At 46.7% G+C, this 26899-nt stretch overlaps 1 protein-coding gene across 11 annotated transcripts in view; it reads right to left on the reverse strand.

Annotated features, from left to right (window-relative positions):
* WDFY4 (WDFY family member 4) overlaps positions 1-26899 on the reverse strand; it is a 291091-nt gene that overhangs the window by 206203 nt on the left and 57989 nt on the right. For all 11 annotated transcript variants that reach the window (XM_025880584.2, XM_025880579.2, XM_025880582.2 and 8 more), the window contains 7 exons: positions 18243-18336; positions 6188-6402; positions 5102-5196; positions 3960-4197; positions 3476-3552; positions 2240-2461; positions 1384-1562 (listed from right to left, as the gene is read on the reverse strand). In XM_025880584.2, coding sequence (XP_025736369.1) covers positions 1384-1562; positions 2240-2461; positions 3476-3552; positions 3960-4197; positions 5102-5196; positions 6188-6402; positions 18243-18336 — 1120 coding nt within the window. The remainder of the gene's footprint in view (positions 1-1383; positions 1563-2239; positions 2462-3475; positions 3553-3959; positions 4198-5101; positions 5197-6187; positions 6403-18242; positions 18337-26899) is intronic.

Genomic DNA, 26899 nt, shown 5'->3' on the forward strand with positions numbered 1-26899 from the left:
GGACAGGAGGGGAGGGAAGGGGAGAGGACAGGAGGGGAGGGAAGGGGAGAGGGGAGAAGAGAGGGAATGGAGGAAGGAAAGAAGGGCTAGTATCATCAATGATTTGAGAAAAGAGTTAACCTCATGTTTTGGAAGACCTATTTTTGTTATGTTCCTGCTGAGCCTTTCTGATTACCACTGCCCTTTTTTGATAAAACAATTGTACTAGAAGATAGGATTGAATTCATCTTTAGTGTTATATCGAATTTAGGTTGTTCTAACCTAATGACTCTCAACATGGGGTGGTTTTTGTCCCATAGGGGGCATTTGGAAATGTCTGGAGACATTTTGGTGGTCACAACTGGAGAGACGGAGATAAAGATGCTACAGCATCTAGGGAGGCCACAGATGCTGCTAAGTATCTGTCCTACTATACACAGAATGGGCCCCTACAATAAAGAATTATTGAGCCCCATGTGTCAAACTATCAAAATGGGAAACCCTATTAATTTAAGGTTCTCCATTCTGGCTAAATATTAGAATCACCTGAGAAACTCTGAAAACATTACCAAATTACCCGGCACACAGAGAGATCCTGTTATGATTGATCTTAGGAACAGCCTGCACAATAGAACTTTAAAAATACTTTCCGGGTGATTCTAGAATGCAGCCTAGGTTGAGATGATCTCTCTAGAACCTGGGCGAAATTCTGGCTGCACTCGCCCTCTGGTGTCTTCTGGGCCCTTCTCTGTCTGGCTGCTTTGGGAGCTCTAACAGTGTATACCAGAGCACACCTGCCACGTCCCTCATCTCTCAGCTTCCTCTCCCTTATGCCTCAGGACTTCAGGTGACCCTAAATGGCAGTGATGAGACACCTCCTCTAGCTATGTGTTCACATTTCATTGCCTTCTCTAAGCAGGCAACCATCTTTTCCTCATCATTCTTGCTGTAAATCTGGTAAGAGGTGTTGGTGTCCTTGCAAGCCTTAGTGCCTGGCTTCTAAGTGTAGCGTGCAGTCATAATAGATTCACCAGGAAGCTTCTTAGAAAAGTAGAACCTTCGACCCTGCACAGATCTTCCTGGGGAATCCACAACTTTAAACTGTGAAACGCCTTGTTCACTCTGGTCCCTTATAATCTCTTATGACTATTCTTATTTCCATGTTTCACCTTCTGCTCTGGTTGTGTGGTTTTCACTCCAGTTTCTGAAGAATTTCCATTTTCTTGTGTTTTGGGTTTTTCTCATGTTTGAGCTCAGCTGAGTGTTCTGGACAGCTAGGGGGAGTTTCATCAGATACCGACCCTGCTGCCAAATGAGAACGAGGAACGGAAGTGAGACCACTCCAGATGGTGTGGCCAGAAGGCATCACGGTGGGGCAAGCAGAGCTCGGGGCAACTAGCTCACCTTGGCTGAGCTGGTGATCTGTCCATCCAGATAGGTGGAAACGGTGCAATTCCTTTTCATTTCCTTGGTGACAACCACAGCCAGGTGGTGCCACTGACCACAGTCCAGCAGCTGGCCACACTTGACCCGAAGCTGGCGTCCGGCAGAAGGCTCAGGATCATCCTCGGGTTCCATGACGTCTGCAAGAGAACACAGATGCCACACCTTGCATGCATTGTAATGCTGCAGCAACCCAGGAGAACCAGGGCCTTGTGCCGAGGAGCTGTGGCCTAGACCCCCTCATGACATAACCACAACAGCAACTATCGTTGCTTGAGGTCCTGCTTTGTGCCAGACACTAGTTTAAGAACAGTTACAAATGTCACTTCATTTCGTTTTCACAGCCCCCCTGTGAGGTAGGTGCTATCACAATCCCCATTTACCCTCCTGAGGCACAAACAGGTTATGTAACTTGCCCAGGGTCGGGCAGCAGGACTCAAGCCCAGGCGTCAAGTTTGGGTCTACCCCACAGGAGACTGCCTCTGCAGCGATGCACATCTGCCCTAGAGTCCTCAGGAGGGGGAGGGGAGAAGCACTTGTGCTCTGTGACAATGATGCCAAGCCTCCCCTGGGGCCTTCTGAGTGTCTCTCTATGAAACAGTGACATTCTTAGGGGACACAAGAAGAACAGGCCATTTCTGGCCATCACAAGGGGATGAGCTTAGAGAGCTAGGCAGAACTCTAAATGGCAGGCTCTGGACCAGCCACCAGCCACTGAAGGAGGGTTGGTCTCCCAGGCTCTCGTGCCAAGAGCTGCTGACTTAGCTCCATCTCCCCCAAGTGTGGGCAAAACCAGCTCCAGCTCCCAACACCTTACCCAGGGGCTGAAATGCTTTCTCTTCTGTAGACACAACCAAGGAGAGGTCGTCCGGGCACAGGCTGACAGAGAAGCAGACGAAGGGCTGCTCAGTCCTGGCCAAGTGACGCACCAGGGTTAGGAAGCGCAGTGGGTGGCCCTCAATGACTGTGCTGTGTCTGCCGATCAGGAACCAGCAGGAGAAGGTCAGCCCCCCAGACGGAGGGAATGACCTGGCAGCACCTGGAGTCAGAACACAAGCATCCCCTTAGACTTTCTCCTGCCCTGTAATCTTGTCTAGAGTCATCATAGCTCTGATTCAGCCCAGGTGTGGCCCTACTGTGTACCAGCTCTGTGCCTGGTCTGACTCATGCCCACTTTATGTCAACCCTACACCACAGAAACTTATCCCCTTATTCATACTTGCAGGAGTAAGTCATATTCCCACCAGGACTTGAGTCTAGATCCCCAAAGCCTCTCTTTAATTCTACCCCACATATTATTTCATGCCACCTTGCCAAGGGTGTGAAAAGGGGGACAGAACCCTGCAGATGGTCACTACTGGCTGATCTAAAGCTGGGCAGTATGCTACGTGAGGCAGAGAACACCAGCCTCGCTCAGCCGAACCTTGTATGGGGGAGTCTCCCTATAGGGAAACCCATGTCCTCCTGCCCCAAAACAGGGTTGGCAGTACAGAGCAGGCCTGCCGTCCTCCATGAATTAGCAGAATCAGACTTGGTGCCCCGTGCAGATGGGCTGTGAATGCAATGACTCCTCAGCACCCACCATCCCAGAGAAATCCTGGTTCTCCTAACTGAGGGTGCTTAGCTCAGACAGCACTGGGCACTTGCCCTGTCCTGCCCAGCCAGTTTTTAACTGAGCACAGCACTGTGCAAAGCCTGCCAGGGCCCAGGTAGACCAGATTGCCATTCACGTAGAATGTATATCCTTCTCTGGAAAGAGACCTAAGGCAGGTTGTGGTGTTCGTTTCAACTTGTGTCAATCACTGACAAAATGAATCCAACCCAGACTCTGCCATCGAATCACCACTGAGTCCCCCCACTGTTTGCAGAGTCATGGCTGGGCCCTTGGGATCCTCCTGCCCTAACACAAGCATGACAAACTTCAAGAATGACTCATCTACAGATACACAGATATAAGGCCAAGTGGAAGTCTGACACCAAGGCTCCCTCGGCACTGGTTGTGGAGGCAGGGTGAGGACAGCTCAGCAAGTTGAAACCCCCGAGAATCACCTACCTGTCCCAATCCCTCCAGAGACCAGATACTCTGTACTGCTGCCCATAACTATAGCCAGGGTCGGAATAAACAAACAGCTGGAAACAGAAAAGTGCTCAGATCAGTGAACTGCAAGCCAACTTCTGGCTGTGACATCTCCCCTCTGTCCCCCTGCAGGGCCTCCCTCCCTCCTATGCCATGAGGACAAAAAGCAGCTGATGCTGTTATGAGGGCTCTAAGAGACGGAATTCCCACTGGATCCTGAAGGGGAGGGCATTCCCGAAAGCAAGCCCACCAGGGGAAGAAGAGGGTCATAGCCCTCCATGGCTGAGGATGCTGGTCCCAAGAAGCCACTGAGCAGACAGGGTGTCCCTGGCCCAGACATTTTCTGCTCCTCAGTGGTGAGAGCTGATAAGAACTATAGTTCTGTGGTCAATATTATAATTTATCAGAGGCACTGGGAAATTAATAAAGTACATTGCCATTATAAGAAAGCCTATCCTACCCATAACCTTCCATGGACATGTCAAATTCCACAAACGATGGAGCCAGGACCGCCCTCTGAGGTTGCAGGTGGCGCGGGGAGGTCATGGAGATGAGGCTCAGCGAGGTCTGAAGGACGGTGGTTGAGTCCTGGGACGTCCCCGAGGGCCTGAGGGCCCGTGTGGCTGCTGGGCCGGGGCCAGCATCCAGGGCTGCTCCCGCGGGACCCTCAGCTGTCCCTGCTGCGGCAGCCTGAGACCCTAAGGCAACAAGCCAGAGAGAGATGAAGAGCCATGTCCCTGTTCAAGCATTTCCACTGCTCTTCTGACAACAGCCCCAGTGTTTCTGCCACAGCCCAGAAGGAGGGCTAACCTAACCGCTGTGAGGTGGCTCTCTCCTGACTCAGTAACGCTGAACTGCAGCAACAATGCTCCTCCTAGAAACTTCTTCTCCCTTCAGTCCACCATTCCCTGCAAACACCCCCTACACACACTTTCCAGCTTGCCCCACTGGTGGTCGCTCATGGCGCTTCATGCTGGCTCTCTGACCTCCCCACCCACAACAGCCTGTCTCTCTGAAACCTCTGCTCCCCGTCCCTGGCTGCCAGCATGAGCTGACTCGCCATCCATGCTTTTCAGCTGGGCCTCCTTGCCTTCACGTCCTTCTGCGATCTCATATTCGGTATGCTCACAGCTTTCTGTTCTTTAAGCTGCTCCCTGGAGCCAGCAGCCTCCCCGGGACCATGCCTGATACTAGGGATCCCCCCAATGCTTTGGCCTCTTGACCTTCTGGCTGACCTCTGAACTGTGAGCTGTGCAAAAAGCCATCACTGGCACCTCTGCCCAGGCGCAGCACTAGGTACTCGAACATGCAGTGTGTCATGACGGAAACCCTATCGCTATTTCCGTGATCTGCACTTAAGGGGTCAAGTGCATGCTCACCATCACCTATCTTATATGAGGGTGGGGGTCATCCTTTTCCTTCCAGATCTGGTCTTGCTCTGGGACCAGCAATCCTGCTTTTCCTTATTTGCTCCACTGTGCAGCAGACAGTACCATTTTTTAAGTCTGTCTGCTTCTCACCTGTTGTAAAGTCTCCCTTATAAGGGACGCATATTCTCTTTAATTCCCATTAACCTGTTCCTGTTCTTTCCCCTGTCCTCACCTGAGCCTCCAGAGTCCCCTCTGTGCACACAAGATGAATGGAGGATTTTCGTTGCAGCCGACGGAGGTGAAGGAATTCCAAGACCGAGAAACTGTCTAGGTTATAACATACAAGAGAAAGAAATGAAGAGCTTTTATGGGCAGAAGTGTTCTCCAGCTTTCCTAAGTCTCAGCACCTTCCTAAATCTCAGTGCTCCCTGACCCCCCTCCTCCACACTTTCCTCTCTCTGCCTGGAAACCTTCCCTCAAGCCATGCAGAAGCAGGGTGTCCCTGGCCTGGCACCCAGACCACAGAGCTAGTGTGTTTAGGTGCCTTTGACTTAACCAGTGACCAGCTGGGAGCCTCAGACTGAACCTTGAAGGGAGAAGGAGTTTGCACTCCTTTGTTCTGTGTCTGCTCGGTCTGCTCTGCTCTGTGCCTCTCCGTCCTGCTCAGCTTTCCAGGGAACAGGTGCCTTCCTGGACAGGCATGCCAGCAGGAAGTTTCCCTGAGCATACAAGGGAGCACTGCCTAGGTCCCTCTCCTTGTCAGGAGTCCCGGCCCACCCCTGCTCCTCACAGCAGCCCAGCTCCCTGCGGTCTGGCTCCTGGGGGTGTCAAGCCCTCACAGCTCCCATCCCTCTCAGCAGGGCATCCTCACATGCCCTCTTCCCTCCTCCCTGAGTCCCGTGAACGCCAGCACAGGCCTCAGGCCTAAGCCACCCACTGCCTTGAAGCCCTGCCCCTTCCCACCCGCTCTCCCAAATGTGGCCCTCCTGGTTCACGCAGCTCTAGCCCTGTCCACTGAGCATCCCCCACAGCGCTGTTCTGTGTTGTCTGCAGGACCCTCTGACCCTTGTCCCCTCTGCTCCAAGACTGTCAGCTCCACAGGAGGGGCCTTGTCTGTTCGGTGGGCCTGCCGACTATCTGCATGGACACAAGGCTCCTCCCTGGACTCACAGTGTCCAGTGCTGGGAAGGGCCATGCCCTGTAGAGGGGCGAGGAGGAGGGGGCATGGGGAGACCTGTCCCTGTGCACTCTTCCTGTCCACTGTACCTGAGCACAGCTGCCAGTGGCTCAGCCACGTCTAACACACGGCACACAGTACCTTAACACGTCTGGTTCGATGGCTTGGGAGGCAAGCTTTTCAAAAACCCTGATGAGGCTCGAGTTCAAGGCGCTGGGGCTGGTGGTCAGGGCCCTGTGGCAGGAGGCCATGAGGGTCCTAAGCATCCCGGCCTCACACATGACCTGACGGTTCTTCTCTGACTTCACCAGGGACTGGATGTGACGGGCCACAGAGCACTGGATCTCCTGGGAAAGCTGAGAGGTAGCAAAAGCAAGCAGTGAGCCCTTGAGGTCAGAATATTTTGTGGGCAACTTGGATCGACCCCCAACCAGGCCTCAAATAGGTTGGGGGGCCAGGCAACTGCACCCATGCAGCCTGTTCTCACTGCACCCCGTCTGTCTCGGGAGTTCTCAGGTGTGCCCTCGTCCCGTGCAGAAGGGGTCAGCTGCCAAAGAGGGACAGGCTTAAAACAGAGACTGTGAAGTGCCAGCATCTGAGAAGCTGCATCTGCCCCAGAGACACGGTGTCCGACCCAGGCGATGTTTAAGCAGTTTCTGAATTAACTGCTAACATTTAAAGGTCTGGGGACTTTACCTAAAAGTCCGGACACGTGGGCTCTCTCAAAAGGTAGGAAGGCCGGGTCAGACGGGTTGCAGTTCTGTGTCTATGAGGGGCAGCCGGGGCTGGCCAGTGGCTGTGCCTCTTGTGGGCCCCTAGCAGTCGTGTGTTGGAGTCCGTACCCCTGGCACAGAAGGTGCAGCGTGCCCAGGAGGCGGGCCCGCAGGCAGTGCCCACGCTGACTGGCTGCGGCTGGACCAGACCACACTCAGCGCCCAGGCCAGCGCCAGCCGCAGCTCTGGTGCCAAACACCCTCAGCCCCTGCTGTCGCCCCCCCCGCCGACACCTTCCAACTGTCTTCGTCCACCTCTTAGACATGGGCAGCTGGGGTGTCATCTCACCCTTACTGGTTTTCCAGGCACTTGAGTATCTTTATGTCCTTGAAGTCCACAGAAGAGAGCACAGAGAGTCAGCTCAGGAAATATATGAGCCAAATACATTGCTTTTGCAACCTTGCTTTCTTCATAAAAATATAAACCCCTGGAATTCCCAGGGCTCTGTAGATATACTCAGGGGTGGGGATGTTGGGGGAAAGGGGTGGAAATTCCTCTAAAAAACCTCTTAGGACTGCCCACATTCTCTTTTACTGTTGTATCTGATATGGTCTAAAGTAAGAGGGATACCAGTTAGAACTTAATGGAATTTTCCTGCTGTGAATACTATGGAGCCTCCCCCAGACCTCCTTCTCCAGGTGAGTGTACCCATCACCACTCCCCCCTTCTCTGGAGGACTGAGCTCCCCTAAGTGGGAGCTTCCCTGCCGCACCTGTCCCCTGCTATGTGACCCCCATTTGTGTTCATGCATGCATACACATAAATGCATATGCACACATGTACTCGTGCACACATATGTACACGTGTGCACACGTACATGCATGTGTATACACATAAGCACACATGTGTATACACATGCCCACACAGCTATACACATACTTGTGTGTGTGTGTACATGCACGCACACATGCATGCAAACATGCACACATCCACGTACCACGTGCACACGCTCACACACACACACACCACCAGACCATATCCCATGAGGTCACACCCTTCAGTCTTTGTGGTGCAATCCATGCCTTAGAGCCCTGCCCTGGTGGCTCAGGCTGAGGTTGGACCTCAGCTGACAGCACCATCTGCTTCCTCCACTCCCCTTCCCTAGTCCCTCCCTTGAAGGATCTGATGTACCTGTACCCCTGTCTTGGGCTCCACTTCCCAGGAACCTGACCTGAGGTCCTGGCATGCTTTTCATATTGCACACCTTTGCCCTAGTTTTTGGTTTCATGAAAAGAGATCTCTGACAATGTAGATGATGTCTAGGTTAGTCCACAAGTGTAAAGCCAGGAGTAACCACAAAGGCACTAATCTGAATAATCCCTATCTAAAGATGACTGGCTTCTTGTCCCATTGAGTCGCAGACGATCTTATATGCACATCCCTGGCCCCCACCGGCCTTGAGAGCTTTCTTGGGGTCCTTCCCTGCTTCCCCTTCTTCCCTCTCTCCCTCAAACAAGTTGTAACTGCCTCTTCAGTGTCAGCTCTGGGTAAAGTTTTAGGCATTTCAAGATTAACACGACATCATCCCTGCTCTCAAGGGAATCAAGGGCTACAGGCAGGACAGGTGAGGGGACAGTCTCAGCACAATGACAAACGAGCTCTAGCAGAGGATTTACAGTGTCTGGGAGGGAGGGGTTCTCTGCAGCCCCTCACACATTTTACAGAGCTCTTGGATTTAGAAGGGAATCCAGGCCTGGCATCTCCTGGCAGAGCCAAACTTTACCCTGGGATGAGAATATGTCCTGGGTATTCGGGATGTGCCAGGCCCCAGTCTAAGCATTTTGACATGTATAGATTATACAGTCCCTGTGAGGAACCTATGACGGAGTTACTATTACTCTGCCCATTTTACAGATGAGGAAACTGAGCCTAGAGAAGTACCTTGTTCAGGCCACGTGGTAAGGGCAGAGCCTGGCTTTGACCCCAGACTTCATGCTCAGGATCACCTCATTTCCCATCTCTACCTCACACGTGCAGAGATTTGGGAACAGCCTGCTACAATGGTTGAGAGTATGTTTGTATCACTAAGGGACAGAAATGAATAAGATGGCATTCGTCCACAGGCCACAAACACCGCTTGGTAGCATTTATGTTTTAAGGATTAAAATGTATTGGGACACATATTTACACTGTTTATCATTAGTGTTTAGATTAAAAAAAATGAACGGGTCATACAGCTCACCCTTCACCCTCCCTTCCTCCTTCCAGGAGCACATCACCTAGAGCTCCTGTCTCAAACTGATGGCATTTAGTGCAATTTCCATCTTTACAATATCTTCAGTAACTCTTTGAATTTAAAATTTTAGACTATCTTAATTTTAGTTTAAAATTTAAACTACATTAGAATGGTTTTTTTCAGGGCCACTGCTCCCAGGCAGGATTTTGTCATTCTGAATTGTCACCATTTTGCCACCATCCTTGGTGCTGAGGGAAGATCTCATCATTGGGAGAAGATGGTCCCTGTAATGGACCGGATGTCTGTGTGCCCCAGGACTCATATGTTGAAACCTAACTTCCAACATGATGTATTTGGAGGTGGGGCCTTTGCGAGGTGATTAGGACATGAAAGCGGACCCCTCCATGAAGGGGATTAGTGCCCTTTTAAAAGGGACCCCAGAGAGCCTTCTTTCACCTTGTGCCATACAAGGACACAGTAAGAATCAAGCCGTTAATGGGGAAGTGGGCCCTCACCAGACACCGAATCTGCCAGCACCATGCTCCTGGACTTCCAGCCTCCAGAACTATGAGAAATAAGTCTTGATTGTTTAGAACCCACCCAGTCTATGGTATTTTGTTAAAGCAGCCTGAATGGACTGAGACAGTCCCATCCCTGTCACTGTGGTATTGGCACCGCCAGGGTAAACTGCTAGAGACAACATACAGCCCGACGGGGACCAGAGACAGAAGGAAAAAAATGCCAAAACTCACTTGCACTAAACAATTCCATCACTTTTACTTTGAGGAGTTCCTCCATGTGGAAATCTGCCCAGCCTCCTTGACTGCTTTCCCCAGATCTTTCTTCTGCTGCTCTCAGGGTCCCTCCCTGCATCCCACACCTCTGCTTTTCCTCTTGTCTCCTCCTCTCAGAACACAAAGGGAGCCTCCACCCACTTCTTTGAATCTTCCCTCTTCCAGAACCTAGATTATTTGGTAACTGCAGTCTTTTAATTTGGGGCAAAAGTTGGGGAGACAGTCTGTATGAAGCAAGATGCAAAAATAACATCACAATGTATTATTAATAAGAATTAAAAAGATATGTCTACAATCTCCAGTTTTTATTATCAGCAATTCACTTATTACTTTGAGGGCTTTTGGCTTTCTTTTTTCGTTGTTGTTTGCTTTTTTTCTTTGTTATCCACCAGAGAAGAGCTATTTAAAATCTAAATATGCAAAAAAGCAAAAAAAAAAAAAAGCGAAAGTTTTCAAAAGGGAGAAATGCTGATCTTGTCTAATGATGCCACAAGTTTACTCCAAAATTGCTCAATACCCCATAATGGAGGAGGGAAAATTGATCATCCTCATTATCACTGCAGCTCTGTCAATACCAATATTGCCTTGTTTTGAATAAAATGTGCTGTTTTTTTCAATGTTGGTTCCAGTAAAATGGGGTTTTAGTGAAAATATGAGCAGTAGCAGGAAACCAGTCTGGTTTCTCCCCCTACAAATGGATTGATTTTCCTAACGCATATTACTTCCAATGCAGGCTAGGGGATGGTGGTTCAATTAGGACTCCATGGTGAGCACGTGGGGGTCACCAAGCTGGCCGTCAGGCTGAACCTGCAAGGCAAATTATCACAGAGCGATTTGCGGGGCAGCCTTCAGGAGTTTTTTTACTTTCTCCACTTGACAGTCGAGGCTTCAAGTCTATCCTTGTCCAGCTGTGGATGTTTGTTGTTCTTTATCTCTCCCCCCCAACCCCCCGCTTTCTCTTCTTCTGGTCCAGATTAATACCGTCCCAGAGCCCAGTGAGGGCTGGGTCCTGGTGGGGTGGGTCATTCCCAGGAGGCATGGGCTTTAGACACATAAGTCTATGGTGTGTCCTGACACAGATGTAAAAACCATCAGATGACCATGTCTGCTTCCCCCCAGATACTTAGAAAGAACCAGGGAGTTCTATTGAGCTACTCAAATTTGGATGAGTTGCTTATCCCAATTTGGTTGAAATGTTCTTTGATAATTTTGGAAAAGAGATGGTGTAAGTTAAGTGACCTCAGCTCTTCAGAAATAGCACAGGTAAATAGGGCCCACAGGTGGGTTTCATTTGATAAATTAGTTATGGTTATTTTTGCTTACTTAGAATTAGTTCTTTCTATACATGGGTGTAAACTTTCCCTTTTGCCACAGTCCCCATCAGCCTGGTAGACTCATTTGCGGTAGCCACATGGCCTTGTAGATGTGGGAGTTTGTGATCTTGGTTTATGTGTAAGAGGCCCGAGTCCCACTGAATCAGTAGAACCCATGTCTAAAAGCATGGCTTCCTTGATGCCCTTGAATAGATTTGCAACTAAGACTTGAGATGCATGTGGGTGCCTGCTCCAAACCTTCTGCTTCCTTCACAAATTATATGCATATGATGTCTAATGCTATCAGGTAACAGAAGCCTAGGATCTTGTATTTATAAAGTATTTGTCTCTTTCCAACTTTACCTCATCCTTCCCTTTGGTCCACCCCATGCTCCAGCCCTGGTAACATTCACTCCCTTTGACAAATGTGTCATGCCCTTCTTGACTGATGCCCAAAGCTGTCAATGTCCTTTCCAGCCCCATCCCTTTACTGAGCTCCTACTTATTATTCAAGAGACAAGTCACATGTTCTCTCACCTGAGAAATCTTTTCTGATTTTCCCAAATAGCACTGTCCGTAATTCAATCATAAATACTACACTCTGATGGCTCACTCAGTAGATATAGATAGATAGATAGATAGATAGATAGATAGATAGATAGATAGATATAAAGAGATCTCTCCCCACCACCCCCTGTCCCCACCACACTGTGAACTGCTGCCTGAGACAATGACTCTTCACCCTTGTTGCCCTAGCACCTGTCTCTGCCTCAAATGCAATAGTTGCCCTACTAAGTGCAAGCACAAGGGCAGAAAGTGTTCTAGAACATAGGAGGTACACCTAACCCAGAGGGCTGAGCGTGCTCAGAAAAGGTGATGCACCAACTTAGTGTTGGAGGATAATGAGGAAAGAACCAGGCCAGGAGGAAAAATGGTCTTTCTGGGAGTGGGGACAGCACATGCAAAGATGAAGGGGTACAAGTGGGCATGGCCTTTCAGGGCAAAGCTGGAGAGCTCAGGCATAGTCTGGCTTTCCTTCTGTTTTACTGCCCCCTATTTAAGTGAAAGTGCCTTTAGGCAGGAAAAGTACCCTTCCCGACAGCCACAGGCCTCACCATTCCCTATTATTTCCAGCTACACATTTATTTTACCTTCTTGGCCCCAAGACATTGAGTTTGCAACCCATGATCTAGGCCAAATCTGAGTAGCTGAAACAAAGGTGTGGAGACTGGAAGTAGCCTACATCAGTCACAGAACTAATGATGGGAAAAGGGACTAGACACAAGGTCACCTGATAATTGGGCCAGAGGTCTTATACAACTTTAATTTCTACTCCATCATTCCACGTTCATTGTGTTTTGCTTTTGATCCTTTTGGTTGTCATGTGAGATTATGTTTATTTGCTCTAGTTAAGAGGCTACCCTAAAAAGTAAACTGGATTTTGACCAGGATTGGCATTTTCCCACTTAGGAACAATAGAAATTTGGGGGGATGGGGTTTTAGCGTGAAAGAGGATAGGATACCTAAAATTCAACATATTTGGAATTTCTATTGTGTCATAATTTAACAAAATGAGACTCCTACTTTACCCATTTCCTTGTTGGAGGAAATGGCTCTTTTCAAATAGCACGCCCTTACACAATGCTACCCAGGGCTATTAATGCTGTCGATATTTTAGTTATTTGAAACCCATACAATTAGTTCATTGTGTTTGAAATGCAGGCTAATTCCAGAAAATGGTACCCTTTTCCAAATTAAGACATGAATAAGTTAATAGACAAATGCAGCCCTAAGCCCGATCTTTTCTCTGTGCCATCAGACCGTGTAGGACATTTCTGTGGCCGTAGAATCTGGAACACACCCAAAAGTGACTCGCAGTGCCGGCTGACTGTAGATCACACTGTCTCTGATGCTCAGGTCTGATCATGTTGTTGCTTTCCAATAGCCTCCCATGGCTACCACATCCATACAGGAAAAGCCACTTAGCACAGAGGCAGGAGGTCCAGGTGCCTGGCATCACAGACATCTACCACCTAGCAACCGTGTTAACTCTGTCACTCAACTTTTACAAGTTTCAAGTCCTCATCAGCAAATGGGAATACTGATACCTACCTTGCAGGGTTATTATAAAGATTAAGGGATAAAATGTTTGTAGAGTTTCTGGCAACTAGTAGCAGTAATTCCACCATTTAGCAAGTGTTTCCCATGGTGCAGGGTATGTTCTGCTCACCATGCTAAGGACTCATTGCATTTAATTCTCACAATAATGCCACAAGGATGATGTTATTACCCCCATACTACAGCAAAGAAAGTGAAGGATCACAGAGGCTCATCATTTCCCATTGCTGTGTGACTGTTAAGTGGTGAGCTGAGATTTGATGAAATTCTGCTGTCTTCAGAGCCTAAACTCTGCCCTCATATAGCAAGTGTTCAGTAAAGATTGTAGTGCTTGTGATGATGATGAAGGTGATGATGATGATGATGGATGGTACCCCAATAAAGTTCAATTCTCTCAGCGTGGTATTCAGCACCCTTCATGGTATGGATTTGACTGGACGCACTGCCTGTCTTACCCACATGGTCTATCCTAGCCCAGCTGAACTACTCAAAGTCCCCAAATGAACATCTTGACTTGTGCCTCTCTCTGTGGATGAGCTTCTTCTCTTCCCTCCCTCCTCCACCTGATCTGGCATGGGCGTGTCTTTTCTTTACAGTCTGGCTCCAGTGTCCCCAACTCTCTGTGGCTTTCCCTCCCCTCTGTCCCAAGGCCCAGTGGGCAAACCTCTTTCTAGGCATCAGAGTGTGGTCTTACTGTCTTCTACACTCCTCTCCCTAGCCACCCTCAACTCAGACTGTGAGTCCCTGTGACATTCATGTCTGAATCCCCAGTGGCATCTAGAAGGTGCTGAGCAAAATTACTCACAAGTGCACATGGATCACACTGGTTGCTCGAACACAGTGTGAGCTCCACCTCTGCTAACCAGGATCTGGCTTCCCACCCTCCGAGTTACGGTTGTCCTGAGCACAAGTAAATACCCCTCTGCTAGGGACTGAATAAAGGCCACAATCCTGATGAAAGCAGAGCGATGCTGGGGACCAGAGAGCCCTCATAGGACCATTCCTACAGCAAGACCCTTGTGGCTGCTGAGCGTGCTAGAAAGGGAAAATGTCTTCTTTCCAACTAGTTGTTTCATTCTGAGGCCAACTCAGCTCCCAGAGAACTGAGCTGGACTCTGTTTCTGCCTCATGCTTAGGACAGCAACATTCACAGCTCAATTCCCACAGTCCAGTTTTAATACCGGGGATGACACAGCTGTTTCATCTTTCCAAGAGCAGCATGTGGTGCTAGTGTTTTGGAGGCGGGGGGGAAGACAACTTTTGGTTGTAAGTAAAACAAATTTCATGTGGCCATAATTATAAATAAATCAGACCACCCATATATATAATTATTTAAGTTGTCCCTCCTGAAATGACATCTGTACCATGGAAAGCCATCAATTTCTCGAGCATCCATCAGATAGGAAGGTGGCTAAGAGTGTAATGCTGGGAACCATCAGGCCAACCTACAGGGAGATGAGGAGAACTCATATTCCATCTTCTTAGTAACACTGCCATCTACTGAACCTTCCTGCACCAAAGACGCGGTCCTGCAGTCCTTTTCATTCCAGCATCTTCCTGTGTGGTCTCGTTTCTCATTTGATTTACTATTCTATTGATTGTTATGAGGTTTCCCACCCCCTCTTTCAGAAACTAATTACTGTAATTATTGAACTTTTATTAGCTGCTGATTGGGCATCTGCAGAAAATATTTGAGAAAATGCACCACTACATTTCATTTGCATTTTGAGAGACAGCGAGGGAGAATTAGACCTTCCCTAAATTACTTATTGTGACCTGAATAGAGAAAAAGAATCCTACCAGATGGAATTCTCATTTGCATATTTAATGTGTCCGAGTACCATCACAGAGGAGTGGAGTCCCGCTCCATACACTAATGTGACAAGGAACAGAGTTTATCTGAAACTCAGGTTCAGCCACACAGTTTCCATGCACTAGCAGCCGAGAGAGAGGCCACTCTCAGCTCTGCATCACTTCATTGGTCATCACTGCAGTGGAGTTTGGCACGACACATCCGTCGGCAACCATCTAGCTGCTAAGGCCTCCTAAACCACTGGCTTGGTTGTTCTCATTCCAGGTACACTGCATGGATGGAAATATAGCTAAGGAAGCCAGACATCCTTACAACGAGGCTATTGCACCTGGAAAAATGTACAATGCCAAGAATTCTTGACCTTACATTATGCAAAAGCTGCAAAGGTGAGAGACCTATTCACCAAACACACCTTGATCTGGGGCCTGGGAATGAGTTCCGGACCTCCCCTCACCAGCTCCATGACCATAGGAAGTTACACAACTGTCTTGAGCCTCAAGCCCCTGTGATGTGGGGAGATTCTAGTGTGCTGGGATGAGCTGTTATGAATACTAATGAAACAACATGCCTGGCACAGAGGTAGTCCTAAGTGTGGATTAGTGTCCAAAATGCTCCAGCTGGGCCCTGTCTTGAATACCAAGGTAAAGAAAGTAAAGTCCCAGACTTGAGACAACTCATGACTAGAAGACATGTAAAGAACTAGAAGACACTTTATTTCAGGGTCAAATATTTTTATCTACCAGTTGATGCTTAAGGCAAGTAAGTGTTGGTCTTAAAAGATGACCCCCAACAATTCCCTCTGTCCTCTACACCTATGTAACCTCTCACATCAGTAGAGGAGCCATATGGCCCTTCCCACTGAGTCTAAGCTGAACCTGTGACTCACTTTGACCAACAGACCAATGCTGTGGAAACCAGGCCAGCTTGTTCAAGGCCTAAGCCTTTGGAGGGCCTGGCAGCTTACCCAAGGGAGCACTGAGCTTCTGTGTGACCTGATGGAGAATTCACTTGCAGAGACACAGATGGAGGCCCAGATGGAGAGGGTTACAGGGAGGAGAACCCAGAATCCTATTATGACAGCTCAAACCAAGGCCCCAGACATCTGACCCAGCCCAGGAGCTCCCTGTCATTGGAGCCAGCCCTGGAGGTGCCAGCTGTGTGAGTAAAGAAGACATCTTAAATGGTCTAGGCCACCCAATACCATGTGGTGCAGAGATGAGCTGTCCCTGCCTCACCTGTCTCTCGCTGTGAGAAAGAATGACATAGTTTGTTAACTGCGCAACAGTTTGTTACACAGCAACAGGTAACTAAAGAAGTGATCAAGCCCATTTTATTCCAGCCTACTGCTTTTCTGTAAATGTTGAAAAATATAAGTGCATTCCATTTCACTATGAGATGTGTGCCCCTATTCATTGGTTTGATCATTACTTCATCGTCACTTTCCAGCAAAGGAACAGGAACCAGAAAAAAGATTCCAGTTACAAAGGGACACAGAGACATGGAAATAGGTCCATCCTTTTTTGCAACCCTGTATGAAATACTACAGAATTTCCTTGGTGAAAACAGTTCCCTTCCTTACACATCAAGGCTTTTGCTCCCCCGCTCCACTTCTCTCATTGATTTCGGCGGGCTTGCAACATTTTACTAGGTCACTGTCATTTTCGGGCTGTGATTAATAACACCACTAGTGTTCATTTCTTCCTAGAACATATCACTTCCTTTTTAAATCCTGGACAAAGCACAGCTGGACCTGCAACCCCTGCCCCTCATTCTTCCTATAGAAGCCTCTGCTGTGCAGGGGAAAGACCAGGAGACCTGCCACCAGGTAGGACCACATTTAATACCAGGTCCACCAACTGGGAATCCTTAAGTCATGTAAATTATCTGAGCCTCTGTTTCCCCACTGGTGAAAATGGAGACAAATAATACTCCTGAGAAAACTGCTATGAGGATAAACCGTGAAAGCGTCCAGCTCCACGCCTGGTTGCTCAGTTCAATTCATTTCCTTTCAACTGCACTCATCAGAGCGTGCATTCTTCAGGTTTTCCTCAACAAGAATTGCCTTGTTCTGTTACTCAATCCTTTCACCCTGCAATGGAGCCCCTCGTTCTGCCAGGACAGGAACTTGGGGGTTGTCTTTGAGTCTCCCTCTTCCCACTCCCTGGACCCGTTCATCTCTGGGTCCTGTGATCGTCTCTCCTCTCCTTCACACTTGCCCAGACACCACCCTAGCTGAGCTACCATCAATGTGGTACTACGGACAGGGCTTCCTACCTGCTGTCCCCATTCCCAGGCCATTCCCCATGCAACAGACAAACAGATATTTTGCTACAAAAACCGGGTAGAGTCATCCTCTACCCATCTGAGAGGCTTCTTACTGCCCTTGGGATAAAACTCCGTACTTAAGCAGGGCTCCAGCCTTCCTGTGCCTGCCCCATCTGGCACATTTCCCACTCCCCCGCTTTGCTCCCACCCCAGCCGCCTGCAGCAGGCTCCTTCCTGCCTGGTTAATTGCTACTCATCTTTCAGGGCCCTGCTTAAATGTCACCATCTAGGAGATGGCTTCCCTGACCTCCACCTCTTCCTCTAAATTAGATTTAATCAGGTTTTCCCCCACCTCCATTCCATTATTCTTTCTCAGCATCCTATTTTTCCCCCATTATTATCACTTGTCCCAATTTGTAATTGTATATTCACTGATGAGCTTATTTATTTAGTCTGTCTGCACTGGCACCATCTCTTGGTCCCCATGATGGACACAGGATCCATGGGTGGGCAGTGTCCATCTTGTTAACTTGGCATGTCCTGGACAGAGCACTGAGCCATGATCACAGCCAGCACCTGCAGGATGGATGACTAGCTGGAGGGCAACGGACTTCTGGCCCCACCAATGCCCAGCGCTGCCCTTAGTACCCAGGGATTGCCTCATGACGGTTGAATCATTTCAGCTAGTTTTTGTTTGGCTGTTGCTTTTAGAAGGTCACTTCACCAGCAGAAATGACCTGTTTCAAATGACCTTGGAAGGAAGGGTGGCAGAACTCAATCAAGGGTCACAGACATACTGAGTCTCCCCTGCAGAAGGTGCTTCACAAGGGTGGCCCTGCTGATGCAGAGTACTGAGGGCAAAGGCAAAAAAGAAGTCTGGCCAGAAGGAGCTTAAATGATTAGTCATGTGAAAAAGACAAATACGTGTGTTCATCAACAAGTACCTGGGGGTGGTCTGCATGGTACAACCGAGGCAGCAGTCTCACCATGATGCACAGGACCCCAGGGTGCATGATCACAGCATCCCCTTCATCCACCCTGCAGAGAGAGGGGAGGCGGGATATCAGATTTGAGTTTTCTAGTCTCTTCTGCTTTTCACAAACCTTTCTGAATCTTTCTCAGACAGGCCATAATACACATCCTCAGTCTACCACTTATTACCTATATAACTGAACTAATTAATCTAAGCCCAGTTTTCCCAACTGTACAGTGGAACTCACAATACCATACTTCTCTCAGAGAGACACAGAATAATGCTTTTGGGCCCCAGGACACAGTGGCTGGCTCCACAGTTGATACTCAACGCAAGTCAGTTGCCTGGTCCTCTCCCTTTCCCTCCAGACATAAAGGAGAGGGAGAGGCTCTCATTTTATGTTAAACACATACACACAAGTGTTTCTTGATCCCTTCAAGATGGTATAAGCAGACTCTACTCAGCCGTACCCACTGAATGCAACTCAAAACTCACATGGAACACATAAGCAGCTCTCTGATGACTCTGGAAAGTAAATGGTAGCACAGAAGGAAACCAAACCCAAAGCACCATGCAACTGGCATTGAATTTCCTGGAGTGTCCCCCTCCAGAATTCCTTAGCATGGGCTCAGAGGGCATCTGAAAACAGAAATGTGCATCACATGCAGATGAGGACAGAGCACCAAGAAAACGTATCTGTTTCTGGCCTAAGGAACAGGAAGGAGGCTCCTAGAGGTCACAGAGCATGGAGGAGAACCCTTGAGGTTTTCGTTTTGGGTTCCTTCACTCTTTCTCAGCCAGCCTCCAGGCAACCTCACAGCAGCAGTGGCCAGGCAGGTGTCTGAATAGCTGGGAGAAGATAATCCTTCTCTCTAACCAGAAGAACTATGGTTCCAGGAGTGTAGGCAAAAATCTCCATTGCCCTTGTCTCTCTTTTTCCTTTCCCTGCTTGGCACCAGAAACAGATGCAGTGGTAGGAAGTACATGGCGAAGCAGGGAAACTAAAGCCTCAGCTTCCTAGACAGAAGAGAAGGAAGAGGCCCCTGGGAGCCATGAAGTGTTGGGGAGACAAGAGGAGGAGGCTTAATGAAGTCAGACTATGTATCAACCTCCGGGCTCAATTCTGAGCTGCATGTGTGGATCTGACCCTGAACCATATTCCAAAGGCTTTGAGAACTGAACTCAAGGGTAAAGCACCACCCAAGACTGGCTACTTCATGGGGCAAATAGAGAATAGATAAAATCTCACTGCCAAGTCTGTGAAACCAAACTGATACTGGAAACATGGTCCACAGAAGGTGGGCAAGAACTTGCAGACTGAATCTAACCTGGTCGATTGCCTGGTAAAACAAAATAATTAACATTCTCCAGATGTCAACAAGAGCCAGAGTTCATAACATTCAAAATGTCCAGGACACAATCTGCAATTACTTAGCATAGAACAAATCAGGGAAATCTCAATATCTCACACAGAAAAAGATAATCAACAGATGCCAAGCCTGAGATGACGCAGATGTTGGAACTATCAGACAAAAACTTTATTTTTTTTAATCAGACAAAAACTTTAAATCAGCTGTTTAACCACACTCTAAGGAATGAGGGTGAGTATTATTGAAATGAATGAAAACCTAGGAAGTCGCAGTAAAGAAATGGGAGCAATAAAAAAGAACCAAATGGAAATTTAAGAACTGAAGATACAATAACAAATTTAAAAATCTCACTGAATGAGAAAAATAAAAGAATGAGCTGAGACAGAGTCCATAAATTTAAGGACAGATCAATAGAAATTGCCCAATCTGAACAACAAAAAGGAAAAAGATTTTTTAAAATGTAAGAAATCCTCAAGCTCATGTGTAACAATACTAAAAGATCTAACATCCCATTGTAGGAGTTCCAGAAGAAGAGGAGAAAGGGGCAGTGTAAAAAAAAAAAAACATGTTCAGGAAGGTTTTAGCCATTATTTCTTTAAATTTGGTGTATATAGAACCTTAAAGATTCAAGAAGCTTAGCAAAGAAAGGAAGAAAGAAAGACCTATATAAAAGGAAAAACATACAATATTTGTGGGTTGGAAGATGTAATATAGTTGTCTCAATTCTCCCCAAATTCATCTATAGATTTAACCCAATTCTAATCAAGATCCCAACAGTTTTTGTAGATGTAGGCAAGCTGATCATTATATTTACATATACTAGAACAACCAGAGACAAAGGAACTAAAATAAGCAAAGCAATTTTAGAAAGGGAGAGTACATTTGGAGGACTCACATTTGCTGGTTTTATGACTTATTACAAAGCTACAGTGATCAAAATAGTATTAGCGAAGGGCTAGACACACAGATCAATGGAACAGAGTCCAGGAAAAGACCTACACAAATATGGCCAATTGATTTTTCACAAAAGTACAAAGATAATTCAATGGAAAAGGACAGTATTTTCAACAAATGGCATAGGAGAAATTAGATATCCCAATGCAAAAAAATATATCTTGACTTAAACTTCACACCTTGCAGTAAAAGAAATTCAAAATGGATCACAGACCTATACAACTTTTAAAAGAAAACACAGGAGAAAATCTTGGTGACCCTGAGCTAAAGCCCAATGAAAGAAAACATTAATAAATTGTACTGCAGTAAAATTAAAGATTTTCATTCTGTGAAAGTCACTTTAAAGATGGAAAGACAGGGGTGCCTGGGTGGCTCAGTCGTTGAGCCTCTGCCTTCAGCTCAGGTCATGGTCCCAGGGTCCTGGGATCGAGCCCCACATCGGGCTCCCTGCTCAGCAGAAGCCTGCTTCTCCCTCCCCCACTCCCCCTGCTTGTGTTCCCTATCTCACTGTGTCTCTCTCTGTTAAATAAATAAATAAAAGCTTTAAAAAAAAAAAAGATGGAAAGACAAGCTACAGATGGAGAAAATCCTGGCCTCCACACAATGGAGTACTACTCAGCAATAAAAATGCATGAACAACTCATACAAAAAACTGGATGGATCTCAAAGGCCTTATGCTGAATGGAAAAGGCTAGCCTCAAAAGATTTCACATTGTATACCTGCATTTATATGGTATTCTGGAAAAGACAAAATTATAAGGACACATCAATGGTTGCCAGGGGCTAGGGGTCGAGAAAGAATTTGACTATCAAGGGGCAACATTCAGGAACTATTTGAGGTGATGGGACTATTCTGTGTCCTGATGGTTCAAAATTAAATGAATGAAAACCCATAGAACTTTACAGCAAAAAAAGGGACTTATACTGTGTATAAATTCAAAAGTTAATAATAAAAATAAAAACAAACACACAAAAAACCCATAAATCTAGGGGCGCCTAGATGTCTCAGTCGTTAAGCGTCTGCCTTCGGCTCAGGTCATGATCCCAGCATCCTGGGATCGAGCCCCACTTTGGGCTCCCTGCTTAGCGGGAAGCCTGCTTCTCCCTCTCCCACTCCCCCTGCTTGTGTTCCCTCTCTCGCTCTCTCTCTCTCTCTCTCTCTCTCTGTCAAATAAATAAATAAAATCTTTTTAAAAAAAGCCTTAAAACCCATAAATCTAATCCCAATTATAAACATCTGATTTTCAAACATCATGCCCATAGTGCTATTCTTACAACCCATTGTCCTTGGCACCACCAGCCTTAAAAGGATGGCTAAGGTACCAGGAGTGAACGCATTGGAGTTAATTTATTCAATTCAACTGAACAAATATATATTGACCTAACTATTTGCCAGGCACTTTGGATACATCTATAAATTAAACAAACTGAAGCCCATACCCAGGATGTGAGAGGGGGAGTGTAGATAATAAAGATAAACATAATAAATATGTAAATCATAAATAACAAAAGTTATTGTGTAATGCATACTACATTATTGTAATATAGTATAATGTATTAACATAATATTACCATGAATAAGTAAATTACATCTTATGTAAGTGCCATTGCAAGAAAAAATTCGAGCAGAGAAAGAATGAAGAGTGCTAGGGTGGAGGAAGGAAGCAATCTGCCATTTTAATTTGGGTGGCAGAGCTGGCCTCCTTGAGAAGGTGACAATTGGGCAGACTTGAAAGAGGGAGGCAGATATCTGAGGGAAAAGCATTTCAAGCAAAGGGAACAGCCAATGCAAAAGGCCCTAAGGTGGGAGTATGTCCAGCATGTTCAGGAAACAGCAAGGAAGCCTGTATTACTACCTTGATACCAAAGCTACACAAAGAAAAAAAAGAAAAAAGAAAACTACGGATAATATCCCTAATGAATATACATGCAAAAATCCTCAACAACATACTAGCAAACCAAATCTAAGAGCATATTTAAAGAATTATACACTATAATCAAGTGGGGTTTATCCCAAGAATACAAGGGTATGAGTGATTCAACATAAGAAAATTAGTCAAGGTAATATACTATATTAGAAGACAAAGGGAAAAAAACAAAGGATTGTCTCAATTGATGCACAAAAAGTATTTGACAATATCTAACACCCTTTCATGATAAAAATACTCGGAAGACTAGGAATCGATAGGAACTTTCTCAACATGATAGAAGGCATTTATAAAAAGACCACAGCTAACATATGCAATGATAAAAGCTGGCCCTTAAATTCATATGGAATTGCAAGGAACTCTAAATAGCCAAAACAATATTGAAAATGAAGAACAAAGTTGGACTACTCCCACTTCTTGAGTTCAAAACTTAACTACAATGCTACAGTAATCAAAACAGTGTGGTACTGGCTTGAGGACAGACACATAGTCCAGTGGACTAGAATTGAGAGTCCTCCACAAGGATCATTCAGTGGGGAAAGAATAGAATCATCAGTATACATGGTGCTGAGAGAAGTGCATAGCCACATGCAAAAGAATGAAGTTGAACCCTGGCCTCACACCATATAATGGATCAATAACCTAAACATAAGAGCTAAAACTTTTAGAGAGAAACACAGAGGTAAATCTTCATGGCCTAGGATTTGGCAATGGATTCTTACATGACACCAAAAGCATGAGCAACAAAAGATAAAATAGATGAAATAGATTTCATCAAAATGAAAAGCTTTTATGCATCAAAGGACATTATTAAAAGTGTGAAAGAATAGCCTACAGAATGGGAGAAAACATTTGCAAATCATATATCTGATAAGTGTCTATTATCCATAATATACAAAGAAATTATACAACTCAACAACAAAAAAAGAAACAATTCAATTTAAAAATGAGCAAAGGACCTGAATAGATATGTCTTCAGAGAAGATATACAAATGGCCAATGAGCACATGAAGATGCTCAACATCATTAGCCATTAGAGAAATGCAAACCAAAACCACAATGAAATTCCACTTCCCACTCACTAGGATGGCTATAATTTTTTTAATGGAAAACAAGTATTGGTGAGCATCTGGAGAAATTGGAATCCTCATACATTGCCGGTAAATATAAAACTTGTTCAGCTACCATGGAAGACTGTTTGGTGGTTCCTCAAAAAATTAAACATAGAATTATCATTTGATCCAGCAATTCCACTCTTATATATTTACACAAAAGAACTGCAAATACTCAAATACATTTACACACATGTTCACAGCAGCACTGTTTACAATAGACAAAATGTGGAAACAAGCCAAGTGTCCCTCAAGAGATGAATGGATAAACAAATCGTGGTGTACACCTACAATGGAATGACATTCACACATAACAAAGGAATGAAGTACTGATATATGTTACAATGGGAATAAACTTTGAAAACATGTTAAGTGAAAGAAGCCAGACACAAAAGAGGGCATATCGTATGATTCTATTTATATGAAATTTCCAGAATAGGTAAATCCATAGAGACAGAAAAATTGGTGTTTGCACAGGGTTTGGCTGAAGGAATGTGAATATATATAGGATTTTTCTGGAATATTTTGGAACTAGACAGGTGGTGTCTAGGCACAACATCATGAATGTACTAAATGCCACTGAGTTGTCTGCTTTAAAATTGTTAATTTCAGGGACGCCTGGGTGGCTCAGTCGTTGGGCATCTGCCTTCGGCTCCGGTCATGATCCCAGAGTCCCAGGATCGAGCCCCACATCGGGCTCCCTGCTCTGCAGGAAGCCTGCTTCTCCCTCTCCCACTCCCCCTGCTTGTGTTCTCTCTCTCTAATAAATAAATAAAATCTTTTAAAAAATTGTTAATTTCATGTTATGTGAATTTCACTTTAGTAAAAAACATTAGACATTTAAAAAATGTTTTTCAGGAAAAGATGCCCAGGACCTGGAGCAGAAGTTCTTAAAGTTTAATGTGCTTAAAAATAACAAGAGGAGCTTTAAAATACCAAACAAACAAAACAGATCCCTAAACTCCAACCCCAATGATTGTGATTCAGGAAATCTGGTTTATGAGACTGTATTTTAGCAGCTTGACAGCTGATTCTGATGCGGGCAGGTGGGCTATAGGCCACACTTGGAGAAGCATCGCTCTGAGGTGTGGATCCCAAGAGCAGGAATGAGGGTAGGGGTTCCGAATGCCAAGGAGGGCAGACAGTGGTATCCCACATTATCTAGTGTTCCTGGATGGCTCACATCCTGCAAAGGACCTGTGCACGTAACTGAAAGTTATAATCCAAAATTATATACATGATTATCTTTATTTATCAAGGCCCAGAGGTGAGGACAGCACAAGAGGGCTGCTTGGTTGAGTTTTACAAAGTAAGAGTGATGTCATTTCTTTTGAAGAACCCAGAGGCCTGGAGGGGGATTAGAACCAGTGGGACCACATCACATCACATCACATCACACAGAGCCCAAGCTTGGCTATCCCCAGCCCCCAGCCCAGTGACCACAGCAGTAGCACATGGTAAAGATGGTGCTCAGATCTGGGGATTTTTCCTGCTTAGCTGTGGAAGTCAGATTATCCCTCATCCAAATTCTCAGGGCAGGATGAAGCTACTCTATCTCTTCTCACTACAGCTGGTGGATTCCTGAGTGATTCATTAGAAAATTAAAAGGAATACAATCTCATTTTGGCAGTCTGCACAGGCTACTGCAGACAACCACCACCTTCTCCCAAGCCAGATCTTCCACCAGGGCTTCCCTGTCAGGGCCTGGGCCAGCCACTCCTCCCTCACGCTCATCCCATTGGTTACCAAGGCCAGGACATTACGTCCTAAATAGGTCTCAAAAGGTTCTCCTGTTAGCAGCCTGCTGTCTGGAGGCTGGCCATCGCCATCGCTGGGGGGACAGACCTCCAGCTCCTGCCTCCCTCCCCCTCCCCATGCGCATTTCTATGCATCTCTCCCCCTTCACACTCACATACACACACACACTCACACACTCATATTTGTACACATAACCACACGCACACATTCATACTCGCTCACACTCTTACACTCACACATACACACACCAGAGTGGCCTCTGCAACATGTCTGCCCTCTCCCCACAGAATAATATCCCGCTGCCAGCCCGAGGGCCATTCATGCCTGGACCCCTTGGCTCATGTCTCAGCACAGCCCTCAAGTGTGTGGCTCTGAGTCTCTGTAATCCCTGCCAAGGCCCTGAGCTTTCCTCACTCAGCATGGCTGATTTGGGGTCTGTCTTTCAAGCCTGGGAATGCCCTCTCCAACCCCTCCCAATCCAGGTACCTGTCTCTCATCGCGGCTTAGCTCAGGGATCTCCTCACCCAGAAAGGCCCCACGGAACCCCTCTCCCAGGCTGTGTCACGTGCGCTGCTCCGTTCCCCCTTAATTTCTGAGGCTGCCCTGGATGGCATCCACCACACAGGTGTAATGATCTGCTCACATTTCTGATTCTCCCACACCCAGGTGTAAGGCTGGGACAGGGGTCATTTGTCCCTTCCCCCAAGCACTCACCAGTGCCTGGCCCCGAGTGCCTGGCCCCAGTGCTGGTATTCCCTGCGTGCTTACTGAAATTCTGGACTCGCATTCTCCAGACTAGATGTCTCTACCAGGAAGGGAGCCAGAGAGGTGCAGGCAGGAGCAGGCTTCGGAAGGCGGAGCCGTGCCACCGCTGTCCAGGAGCCATGGGAGGGACGCACTAGGGCAGCCATCCTGCGGCAGTGGGGGGACGGGCTCTGCACCAGGCCGCACGGCAGCTCTAACAGTCAGCCCTCCCAATCTCAAAAGCCACGACAAGAGGGAAACCTGGGTGGCTCAGTTGGTTAAGCATCTGCCTTCAGCTCAGGTCGTGATCCCAGGGTCCTGGGATCCAGCCACCTTCGGACTCCCTGCTCAGCGAGGAGCCTGCTTCTCCCTTTGTCCCTCCCCCTGCTCATGCGCACGCACACGCGCTCCCTCCCTCCCTCTGTCTCTCTCAAATAAAGAAATAAAATCTTAAAAAAAAAAAAAAGGGACAAGAAACCGTAGTCCTCCCTTACCTGCAGGGATGCCTAAAACCTCTGAGAGTACCAAACCCTGTATACCCTGTTTTTTTTTTTTCCCTATGCATACATACCTATGAGAAAGTTTAATTCATAAACTAGGCACAGTAAGAGATTAACAGCAACTAATAATAAATAGAAAAATTCTAACAATATGCCGTAATAAAAGTTATGCGAATATGGTCTCTCTGTCTCTCCAAATATCTTCTTGGACTGTACTCACCCTCTTGTGGTGACGGAGGTGATAAAATACCTAGAGATGGGG

This window comes from Callorhinus ursinus, unplaced genomic scaffold (genome assembly GCF_003265705.2).
Source record: "Callorhinus ursinus isolate GAN/ISIS: 27379988/994484 unplaced genomic scaffold, GSC_fseal_2.0 scaffold20, whole genome shotgun sequence".
Taxonomy (NCBI): domain Eukaryota; kingdom Metazoa; phylum Chordata; class Mammalia; order Carnivora; family Otariidae; genus Callorhinus; species Callorhinus ursinus.